This window comes from Perca fluviatilis, chromosome 4, assembly GCF_010015445.1.
Source record: "Perca fluviatilis chromosome 4, GENO_Pfluv_1.0, whole genome shotgun sequence".
Classification (NCBI taxonomy): Eukaryota; Metazoa; Chordata; class Actinopteri; order Perciformes; family Percidae; genus Perca; species Perca fluviatilis.
Window position 1 is genome coordinate 8453919 of NC_053115.1, and position 12587 is coordinate 8466505.

Below are 12587 nucleotides of genomic sequence, written 5' to 3' on the forward strand. Positions count from 1 at the left end.
TGGCTCCAAAATGAGATGTCTGAAAGTCTTCAGCAATTGTGGATGACAGCAAAGTGCAAAAAAAAAAAAAGAAATATGTACACACTTGTATGATGGACTTTTCATGGAACTGGATTTTATAATTATTTGCCAATTAACAAAAATCAGCAGGCAGCATAATGTGACCCACATGCACAGTCTCATCTTCACTACTTCAGTTTTTTTTTTTGTTTTTTTAGCTTGCATGAGGTTAAGTGAAACCATGGTTACAAGTGTTTTTGAGATTCAAACAAATTTAAGCCACAACACAAATGAGTAAAATGGGAGGGGGGGGGGAAAAGCAGTGTTTCCTCTATTCATGCCACAGTGGTGGGCCATGAAAGTAAGAAAACTACCACTGCTAAAGAAACTGATTTAAAAAACATAACAAAAAAAACAAAAACATTAGTTTTTCAACTTTACTCGTCAACACAAACATGTAGAGATAATGCTTTGATTTATCACGTGAAGTATCCAAATAAAAGCAGTTGGATATATTTATGGAACCGAAAATGAAGTTAGCCCAAACCACCACCGCCATGAAAAAGTACATAGGGAAACACTGAAGTAATAAGCATCGTACAAGTAAATTCCTTAATGTTTCCCTAAGGTGTTCTTTGGGCTAGGAGACTCACATTTTATAGAAAATGTGTGTTTTGTATACATGAGGTGAGTGCAGCATGTTTGTGTGTAGTAGTATACTCAATGAGTTGGATGCTGCTTGTATGTTGGGCATTAAGGATTAACACAGTGGGCCATGGGATAAGGGATGTATAGACAAGGCAAGACAGGGTAGTGAGGGCCCTCCCTCCCCAGAAGATCTTCCGATTCCTCAGCAGCTGCAGGTCTCCGCTGACGGCTTGGCTCGCTCGTTCCTGTCCAGCTTTATTGGCTCAGGGAACTCGTTGTACAACTCCACTTCGGTCTCCTGAAATCAGACAACATAGTTGCATCACTCAGCTCTCACAGAAACAGATGCTGATGAATGTTATTTCTCAACATTCACAAGACGGGGTCAAACTGTCGGATAGGATTTCCTCCTTGCCTCTGTTACCTGTTTAAGGGCATTGCGTGCAATAGTCTGGAAGGCCTGCTCCACATTGATTGCCTCCTTGGCACTGGTTTCGAAATATGGGATGTTGTTCTTACTTTGACACCAAGCCTGTGCTCGCTTGGTTGTTACCTGAAACAAAAAAGAGCTGATGTTATACCAAGAAACATCGGACACACGAGAATGACCACAACTGTACATTTCCTAAAAGAAAGAAAAAAAATACAAGTGGTGCACATGATGACACCCCTTGGCAAACAAATGTGATTATCTGGACCCACCTGTCTGTTCTCCAGGTCGATCTTATTGCCCAGCACAACAAAGGGGAAATTCTCCGGGTCTCGAGGGCTGGCCTGGATCAAGAACTCGTCTCTCCAGCTGTCTAGAGTCTTGAAGGTGTTGGGTGCTGTCACATCAAACACCAGGACGCAGCAGTCTGCTCCACGGTAGAACGCTACGCCTAAGGACTGGAACCTCTCCTGACCTGCTGTGTCCCAAATCTGAGAATAGAGAAGACACGGTGTGTTTACATGCACAAAATAATCAGATTATTCTAAATAAAGAGCTTAAGGTAATACTTTGACTGTAGTGTTTACATGGTTAACATTAACCAGATATTCCTGATTACCGATCACTATTTGTGCGATAGCTGATGAAGTCTGGACTTATGTGAGGTACCATACAAGCCTGCATACAAGAAACTAAGAAAATGAAGGGACTTTTCTTTTTTTTAACATTAATAGTATTGTGTCGTTTGCCTTTTTAAGATTTTTTTTATGGCCATTTCCGCCTTTAATGATAGGACAGCTCAGACATGAAAGGGGAGAGAGAGGGGGGGGGGAGGGAAGACATGCAGGAAACCGTCACAGGTCAGACTTGAACCCTGGACCTTCTGCATCGAGGAATAAACCTCTATATACGTGTGCCTGCTCTACCAACTGAGGTAACCGGCCACATGTTTGCCTTTTTTTAAATTTATTTTTTTAACTCAGCATCACAAGCCATAACAATGAAAATAAAATGAATGTATACTTTATTAATCCTGCAAGGGAAATTACAAATGTTTTCACTCTGTTGTTAGAATACACATTGCACATATAATGATGTTTATGAAGAAAAATGCAGCTTTGTAGATTCTTTTGCCCCATAGTCACCAAAGTAAATAGTAATAGTAAAATGTCTACCTCTGAGCAAATGCCCTTTTTCTCATGTCATGTAGCAACAATTTCATAATTATTTGTTTCAATCACTGCATAGACAGCCCAGTTTTATGAGAAGGCCATCTTCCCAGCAGTGAAATACTTCTTTTATTCTGATTTTGACCTTAACTCAACTAACCACGGTAAAGCCATACAAATTTGTGTTCCTTTATGGATATATAAATTGCTTTTACAGAACAGATATAGAAAAAAAATTATGAATTTACTGTACACCATTAAAACTGTTGGTAGTCCATTGTTGTTGTTTTTTTATATCAAAACAATGTATTAGCTTTTTATTGTATTGATTGTTTTCAATATGATGATTGTGTTTCAATTAGAGATAAGCCAGTATGGCATTCTTGCCAGTTTCCAATTCCCTCAGTACCTGCATTGTGACAAGTCTGTCATCCACCATGACTTCTTTCGTCAGGAAATCCGCTCCTATTGTGGCTTTGTACTGGTTACTGAACTTCTTATTCACATACTGGTTCATCAACGAGGTCTTCCCAACTCTAGGAGAAAAAAATAAATCACAGAAAAATATTTAGAGCATATGATGGGCAGAGACAAGTGAAACAGAAAAAGTCACTGTGATGCATTGAGCATAGATTTGTGAAGCACAGAAGACATTCCTTGCTCGTTGTATTAGAGTGAGCATATCAGACTACATTTAATACCCCAATTAAGTGTTTACAATAAACCATCAGGCATCACTCCTTAGTGTTGTCCCAGTATTTTAGCTGTGAGGTTATGGCTCAACAACACTCACCCGGAGTCTCCGAGGATGATGACTTTGAGTAGTACTTTCTTCCTTGATGTCATTGTGCCACAGCTGTGAAGACCAAAAAAAAATAGATTAGAGGGGAAAAGAAAACTCCTAATAGAAGCAGATCAATGCTGGAGTTGCTCAAACAACACGGATACAGTCATGCTCTAGTGAGGACCCTTCTGATATGGGCCAACAGGTTTCAATGAAAGATGATAAGGCCTCTGTGCATCTCGAAATACACTCCAAAGAAAAAGGCCTGTTCTAGGAATGAAACCAAGTGCAGTGTCTTACATATGTGCGTTTCTTTCACTTCACAAAGAAAAAGTAATAGGGGTAAAACAATATGCCGCACCACATTGTACAATGAGGTTCTAAATACAATTCATGAAACAAACAATTCCCGATGCCTTTTTCTTCCTTTTCCAAAATATGTTGAACAATGCAGTGCTAGGGCTGTTGAGCTGAGATGACATCTACTATTTTTAGCACCACAGCTGGTTGTTATTGTTATACTGTAAAGTGTTGATTTTGTGATATTTAGATTATATTTATACAAACCATTCAATGGAAGAAACAACATTGTTTCATTCCAAGATACAATTATTGTACCTTTTATAAAGCTGAACATTACAATAAATTGAAAACAAAAATGTAACACACCCAGTTAATCCAAAACATACTGGATGGACTCATGAATGGTATTAATAGTTGCATGTCTATACTGTATTGCATCATGATGCCTTCCCACTTGAGACTTTATTTGTCCTACCAAACAGGCAGGTGTTGCACTTCAATCACTATCTACACACAGACTTGACAGATTTCAGTAACTACAGATAACTGCTACAAATTAACAGCTCCAACATCTTTTGGAAAAATAGGTGCACTCATTTTAAGGCTAAGCTATCCTCAGGTCTTCTTCAAATGTATAAGTTCATCCCCCATTTACACATCTATATTTCCTTGATATAAGATCCATATTAAACAGAATTCCTCCTCCCAATTTTTTTCATTGTTTTCACATAATGTAATGCAGAACTGTATCTTATTCGTTGATTTAAACATATAGTTATCTTGTAACAGTCGTTTTTTTTCTTAGTAATGTATAAATCACCACTTAGTAATAATTTACGTTATAACTAGGCTAAATATACTCAAAGCTGGCGTACAGATTATTTTTGTACAAAAATGCTCATATGTGCGCCTGCTCCAGACATCACCAAGCATTTCTGAAATTGTGTGCTTTGTAATAATAAACCACCTCATACAGCTGTAATGACCGAAGTCCAAACTCTATTACCGATGGGCTTTAAATCATCACTCTATTCAGGTTCGACTTTGGAAAAGGCATTATTTGGGGGGACAGCACAATCACATAGGTTTTCTCCACACATCACGTAACGTTTATAGCCACTGATGCGATTGAAAAGCCACGGCTTCAATCCACACCACTGCCATTATGAGGCAAAAGTAGCATACTGCATAGAGCTATCGGTGCTGCTCTCATAATCTGCACCCCATGACACTGTGTCAGGGACTGATCACATGGTTTTAAACACAGGACTAACGCAACCATGACTTGGCAAGCATGATTAGCACAGCAACATTCACACACCGGCAAAATCCATAGTTATGATAAATCCGTCGACCTATCTGGTTGTAAATATTTCCACTTAATTAACTGACGTAGAGTCCTATCTCGACATGTTACCTAACAACCATAAAGACATCAAACACACTTGCTAAGGTTGCCAGGGTAGAATACACAGTACATTCGGAGATAAAATGATAGCTAAATAACTAGCTATCGATATATAGATAACGTTAAGCAAGTGTAAAAGAACGATGAAACATAGGTTGGGAAACAGTATTATTAAAGACTCATTTCAAAACATCTAAAGCCAAACGTTTTTACCGTGTCAACTAGCTAACGTTACAGTTACAATATATCAGTGACACTTCTTAATTTAAGCTAACGTTAACGTTTAGCTAAAAAAAAAAAAAGGGTTATTAATAAATGTAAAACAGTTGACGACAGCTTCATTAGTAATATATATCGTTAGCGAAACCAATAACAAAAGTCACCACAAACCAACCTGGGCGATGATCCTGCAGAAATAAAATATCAAAGTGGACTTTTCTTCTGCTTCGGTTGGAAGCGTTAGCTAGCTAACGCGCAGCCTAGCTAACAGCTCCTATAAAGTCTACCGTAAAAAAAAAACACGTTTAGAGCGTCGACAGCTAAATACTCTCTGGTAGCTAGCCTCGCAGCTAACCCTACTTATCAAAATCAACACTGCCACTGTCGATGTATATCTCCCTTCGAGTAACAGAAGCGATTTAGCTAGTACAATGGTCTATTTCGCCCTGTTCCCGTTTGACGCTTGCTTTTCCTGTCAAGCTAACGTGCTAGCTGCTAGCCGAGTTCTGTTCACTTCCTCCAAAACAAGCTCTGTCGGTGAGGGCTGACGTCACGCACTGGACACGCCTTGTTCCACAGGAGTCTGAGAAGTAAACACAATGTCTTACATTATAATAGCCTATAGGTTTAATGGCATTTATCTATCTATAATGATATGCGTGGTCACACAGCATTTACCACATAGTACGTACAGCTCACAATTCCATACTGCTACAATTTAGAAAATATGAAGCTATAACGTCATAAGAGCAAACATCAGAACAGAAACAGAAAAGCCAGTGAAAACTACCTTTGAAACTAGCTATAGCATTAAAACCACATGCTTTCCAATTATTGTTACATCTTTTGATAACAATTGTGACTATTTATTAATGAGTATACTACAGACCAACAAAATGTGGGCCTACAGATAATATACAGTCCTGTATGTCCTGCATGTTATTTTCAATCTTCTCTTCTCTTATCTAATTTTAAGTCTTTAAACATTTTTTTTTATTGGTTTGTTGATTGTTTTTTAATTGAATTTTTTTTAAACTTTTTTATTAGTACTGTGCACTGTTGTCTCTTTATCATGTTAAGTCATACCGTGTGCAGCTGATTGTGTGTGTGTGTGTGTAAAAGGAGGCTGACCCACTCATCACTCACTATAAACCAAATCTACCTATGGTTATAAATAAACTTACCTTGACCTTGACCTTGACATCCACCCAGAACATTCTTGTGAAATACTCAATATGTTCTAGTCCACAAAAATCACACATATTATCAACATCCAGTTTGAATCTTTGTAACACAAGTTTAACCAGGTAAATTTTATCTTGAAAGACACTGTCTCAAGCTTGTTATTGATACAGTATTTATTAAATTTCCCATGCTTTCTCCCGCTATAAACCAGGAGGACCAAAATATCTAGATGAAGGGACAGTAACATAACTACCGGAAGTGTTTTCCTAATATTTTTCAGAGCATTTGTATTTTAATATATTAGTTCCACCAGTATACATATTTTTCCACACGTCTTCAAACTTGAAAGGTAGCCTATATCTACTGCACAGCACCACAGTTAAGGGTTACAGCTAGTATAGATAACTGAGGTATATGCTTGTTAATATTTACAGGGGAAAGCTTCAGGAGCCTTTCATACCAGTTCCGAGTGGGATTATCAACAATTGGGCAATTCGTTCCTGAAACCTGTACAGCAATCTATCAGGTTTTAAAAGAGAAATACCTCAAGGTGAGCCTGAAGGCCAGCCGAATTTAGCCAAGATTTAGCACCGCCCACAACATTTGAGGTCGGGAAGTTCGGTCTGGACTTGATCCGTTGTGGACTTTTATATATTTATATAAAAGATCTATAAAATCTATATAGATTTTATATATGTCTATGGTTGTGGAGCAACTATGCTCAAGCCAGAGCTGTTCGGACCAATCAAATTGTCAGGGCGGGCTTTATACAATGATGGACAGATGAGCAACAGTAACTGAAACTGCCGCCTCTGTCTTTGCTCTGTTGAAGCCTGACTTGACTTGCAGCCATAGACTGTATATTATTACAGTCTAAGCTTCTGTGACGTCTGACTCCGTTGCTCTGATTGGTCCATCCAATTGAGTGCAGAGGCATTTTCTTTCCTGGTTCTGTTGAAACACGACCCATAATCACAGCCCAATGGAGCAGTATCAGACTCATATTCTGACTAGAATCTGAGTATGACGATGTCAGGCTACCTCAAGGTATGTGTGATATACCTATTTTCTTTTTTTTTAGATACTTTGAGGTAGGGCTGGGCAATATATCGATATTATATCAATATCGTGATATGAGACTGGATATCGTATTAGATTTTGGATATCGTAATATGACACAATATGGTACAGTAAAGTTTGAACTTGCCAGACTGTTCTAGCTTTTCTATTATTTGCCTTAACCCACTTAGTTATTATATACACATTAATGAGAATTATTTATCAAAAATCTCATTGTGTAAATATTTTTTTGTAAGCCCCAATTGTCAACCGTACAATATCGCCGCGATATCGATATTGACGTATTTGGTCAACAAGATTGTGATATTAGATTTTTTCCATATCGCCCAGCTCTACTTTGAGGTTTACAGTGCAGTCTGTAGGCAGTTGGACATGGCCACATGACTATAAGTTATGAAGGGTCTACCATGGATTTTACATTGTATTTTCTTGGGTTCCAGTGACCGGACACAGTGGAGGAGTGGCAGCAAGTAGCCGATGGATTCCAGGCACAGTGGAACTTCCCAAACTGCCTAGCTGCTCTGGATGGGAAACACCTCAACTACAAGCATACATTTGCCATGGTGCTAATGGCACTGGTTGGCAGCAGTTACAGGTTCCTGTACGTAGATGTTGGTTGCAATGGGCGAATTTCAGATGGCAGAGTGTTTGGTGGATGCTCACTGCAGGATGCCCTGGACAATAAGACATCCAACATCCCCGTCGCTGCACCACTTCCTGCTTCTGACCACCTGGCTCCTTATTGTATTGTGGCAGATGAGGCATTTCCCTTGAAGGAGTACCTCATGAAGCCATATACAAACAGCAGGCTACCTGTAGAGCAATGCGTCTTTAATTACAGGCTGGCGCGAGCTCAAAGGGTGGTAGAAAATGCCTTTGGCATCCTAGCCAACCATTTTCAGGTCTTTCTAACCACCATCAACATTCAAGACATTGCCAAAGTTGATGACATTGTTTTGGCTTGCTGTGTCCTGCACAACTTCCTGCGGACCGAAAGCTGTGACCTATACATGGCAGAAATTGTTGACCAGGAAGGACTTGATCATGACACTGTCCCAGGAAGATGGAGACCTACAGCAGGCCTGCCTGCCAAACACAACTGATGCAACAGCACAAGCCAAGCAGCACAAGGATGAACTATGCAGTTACTTTAATTTTGATATTGGTGCGGTGCCTTTTCAGTGGGGCAAAATATAGGAACTATGTATGCCTATCCTGCCTGTTTCCTATCTAATGACTGTAGTTTGAAATTACAAAATAACATTTTGTATTTTGCATTGTACTGTCTTGTCTGGTGTTCACTCTTGCCAAAGAATTGCTATTGCAAATACCCTTTATCAAATGTTAAGTACAACTTGTGATCCTGCTGTACAATGGAATTCTTAGAAGGCAACAATCAACTGCGTAGTATGTATCAATAAGAAATAAAGAATCACATAGTAATAGGTAATGATTAATAATCATAAAAAACAAGTACTGTAAATATGAATAGCTTTTGGTACTAATAAAAGTTTGTAAAGTAGAAAATATAAAATTAAAGGTAGCAGTGTGCAGGAATTATTTAGGAATTATCCATTATTTATTTACATCTATCTCCAACTGATCCTTTCTCAAGTTGTATTGAACATAAATGACAATTCAACATTACAGATAAGTAAAATGTCTGTTAGTAGAGGTTTCAATAGCCAGGCTGTGGCAGTTGTCCACCTGGTGCTAGAAATGCGGCAGTAACTGTGGGGGCAACTTCTGCATTCTGTACTAATTTTTTTTGCAGTAGGCAGGGATGTCATCATCGTGGTATTCCTGAGAAGCTAACCTTTCCAGGGTTTTAACAATGGTGCGCATCAAGTTTGTTGACTCTTCACTGTTGGACTTGTCCAGCATCTGCCTGCAGTGCTTCACTTGAGGCCTTTGGAAAGGTTTCTCTCAGTCAGTGTGGACTCTGCTCCACAGATGCTGGACTCTGCTAGGGGGAAGAAACAGGGCTCCTCTAATAGGGGTGCTGGTCCTGGTCTAGCTGCTGGTACCATCTGAGGGTGAATCAGAATCAGGAACAGCCCCGAAGGTTCCTTAAAACTGTTCACAAAGCATTCATAACAATAAAAAAGTTATCAATGGGTATAACAATACCCTGAAATGTGGGCTCCATTTGGTCAGGGTGTGGTCAGATGTGAAAGGTGGGAATATAGCTTCCCTCACAGCGTAGACAAATATAAGGATATGGCTTAATTCAAATGCTAAAGTCGCACTTCATGGCAGATTGCGGAAGATAATGGGAGTGACACCAAGTTTACGTATGAAAGGGTACATGTGAATAGAGGGGCAGAAACCCCTGCACCTGGACAATCAGTGGCCACTTCTGGCACAGTCATTTACATTTTTGTCATTTAGCAGATGCTTTAATCCAAAGTGACGTACAATAAGTAAATTAAACAATGTTTTATTTTTACTCAACAAATAAAACAGTTCAGTTACCAAATTAAAAGATATTATTCATATTGGAAGAAAGTTCACTGAAGTATCCAGGGATGTTTAGTCCCTCCTTTCCAGCGGGTGTACAGTGTCTGGGTCCTGGACTTTTGTGTAATATTGATTTTGAGGACTTCTCAGGTTTCCAGCAAGCTCTATTAGCAACTTCCATGTTCTCTTTTGGCCATCTTATTATGAGTATCTGATGATGTCATAAATATATAATATATTTATGCCGACCACGCACCGCGCGGTGTAAGTTGGCATCCGATTCGCAGCTTCCGATTCGGTATATTCGATATATATATGCACAATTAGAATCTGTCTGCTAGTTCTGCACTTACAACAATATAAGCAGTATAGAGTATAACACATAAATACAGTGGACCAGCCTCCTCTGATATATAACTGTGTAGATGTGGTTTGTCTGTGTATAGGCTCTGAACTTTGACAGATTAACAGACTCAAAAAGCCCAAATATTCATCACAGAGATTACTTTGTTGGCAGGCATAACACTGACACAAAAAAGAGAAAAACAGGCAAAATGTTAAGACAGGCATGATTTGCAGGCAGGCAGATTTAGTCAAAACAAAATGTTAGCAATGCTACGAGGACAATGAAGATCATGAGTGCAGGCAGTTGTGAGGTGACTGGCAAAGTAGGAACACAATGGACACCTGGTGGGCAGAAGTTGAAGGGCAGGGTCTGAAATGGCGGCAGATGTGAGAATCAAACAAGATTTCATAACTGTGAATAAGAACTGACAAAAAGCTTTGTAATAAAAATGTCTTCATTTATAGATAAAATGAAAACCAATCACACTATGTCTAAATGATGTTGCCTCTAACACAGGCCACAGTGCAAGCTTTGGCTAAGGTGAGGAAAATGACATTGGCAGAAGCAGTAAGAGAGGTTGAACAGGGCCAGATGGAGGAAAGGTGAGAGAACAACAATTATGTTGAAGGAGAAGGATTTGAAGAGTAAATTAAACCATTGGCAAATCTTTGAAGATATTTTGATTGTTTTCCAAAGAAAAAAGGTAAAAATAACTGTTTCTACTTTTCTTTGTGAAGTGAAGGAAGACCTGCTCATGGAGATAAGAAATAACATGGAGAGACGTGGACTTATACGTTGGAATGTCAACTAGCAACAGCTATACCATGCTATAAACATATTACTAATCTGAAAAATGTATTTAAGACTCGTTAGCCTCTCTGGAATAATTCTTGTCCAGTTTTGACAAGTGGTTGGTGGTTGCGGTTTGGATCTGGACCTCGTCCGAATGTGGTCTATGTGTAAAAAAAAAACAGTATAATCTCCCTTTTGCATTTTCACAAATAGAATGAAGCTTTCACAAATCTCAAACTGTGTTTTTAAGACTCCTTAGGCTCTCTGGGATAATTTAGTCCAGGTTTGACAAGTCTAGGTATTCGGTTTTGCTTTTGGATCTGGACCTGGTCTAATGTGGTCTATGTGTAAAAAAACAGTATAATCTCCCTTTATTGCATTTTCACAAATAGAATGAAGCTTTCACAAATCTCAAACTGTGTTTTTAAGACTCCTTAGGCTCTCTGGGATAATTTAGTCCAGGTTTGACAAGTCTAGGTATTGCGGTTTTGGATCTGGACCTGGTCCAATGTGGTCTATGTGTAAAAAAACAGTATAATCTCCCTTTTTTGCATTTTCACAAATAGAATGAAGCTTTCACAAATCTCAAACTGTGTTTTTTAAGACTCCTTAGGCTCTCTGGGATAATTTAGTCCAGGTTTGACAAGTCTAGGTATTGCAGTTTTGGATCTAGACCTGGTCCGATGTGGTCTACTTAATCATGCAAAACAGTATAATCTCCCTTGTATTGCATTTTCACAAATAGAATAAAGCTTTCACAAATCTCAAACTGGTGTTTTAAGACTCCTTAGGCTCTCTGGGATAATTTAGTCCAGGTTTGACAAGTCTAGGTATTGCGGTTTTGGATCTGGACCTGGTCCAATGTGGTCTATGTGTAAAAAAAACAGTATAATCTCCCTTTATTGCATTTTCACAAATAGAATGAAGCTTTCACAAATTTCAAACTGTGATTTTAAGACTCCTTAGGCTCTCTGGGATAATTTAGTCCAGGTTTGACAAGTCTAGGTATTGCGGTTTTGGATCTGGACCTGGTCCAATGTGGTCTACATATGCAAAAAACAGTATAATCTCCCTTTATTGCATTTTCACAAATAGAATGAAGCTTTCACAAATCTCAAACTGTGTTTTTAAGACTCCTTAGGCTCTCTGGGATAATTTAGTCCAGGTTTGACAAGTCTAGGTATTGCGGTTTTGGATCTGGACCTGGTCCAATGTGGTCTATGTGTAAAAAAAACAGTATAATCTCCCTTTATTGCATTTTCACAAATAGAATGAAGCTTTCACAAATCTCAAACTGTGTTTTTAAGACTCCTTAGGCTCTCTGGGATAATTTAGTCCAGGTTTGACAAGTCTAGGTATTGCAGTTTTGGATCTAGACCTGTTCCGATGTGGTCTACATATGCAAAAAACAGTATAATCTCCCTTTATTGCATTTTCACAAATAGAATGAAGCTTTCACAAATCTCAAACTGTGTTTTTAAGACTCCTTAGACTCTCTGGGATAATTTAGTCCAGGTTTGACAAGTCTAGGTATTGCGGTTTTGGATCTAGACCTGGTCCAATGTGGTCTACATATGAAAAAAAACGGTGAAACCTACTTTTATTGTGTTCTCATAAAGACAATAAAGCTTTCACAAATCTAAAAGTGTGTTTTAGAGATAATTAATAATTTATCGTAATGACTAACACTCATTCAATACAGTAATAGGTTAAAAAAACGGAGGATCAGCAATGTAAATCGTGTTTCCCTGCTGAATCGGACA

At 38.7% G+C, this 12587-nt stretch overlaps 1 protein-coding gene across 1 annotated transcript; it reads right to left on the reverse strand.

Moving 5' to 3' along the window:
* Window positions 1–156: 156 nt before the first annotated feature.
* On the reverse strand, window positions 157–5490 carry rab7a (RAB7a, member RAS oncogene family). Its single transcript, XM_039797937.1, has 6 exons — window positions 5137–5490; window positions 3041–3103; window positions 2657–2783; window positions 1351–1569; window positions 1073–1201; window positions 157–946 (listed from the first exon to the last, which is right to left on the reverse strand). The coding sequence occupies exons 2-6, from the start codon at window positions 3091–3093 to the stop codon at window positions 851–853; spliced, it is 624 nt and encodes a 207-aa protein (XP_039653871.1). The 5' UTR covers window positions 3094–3103; window positions 5137–5490; the 3' UTR covers window positions 157–850.
* Window positions 5491–12587: the final 7097 nt, after the last annotated feature.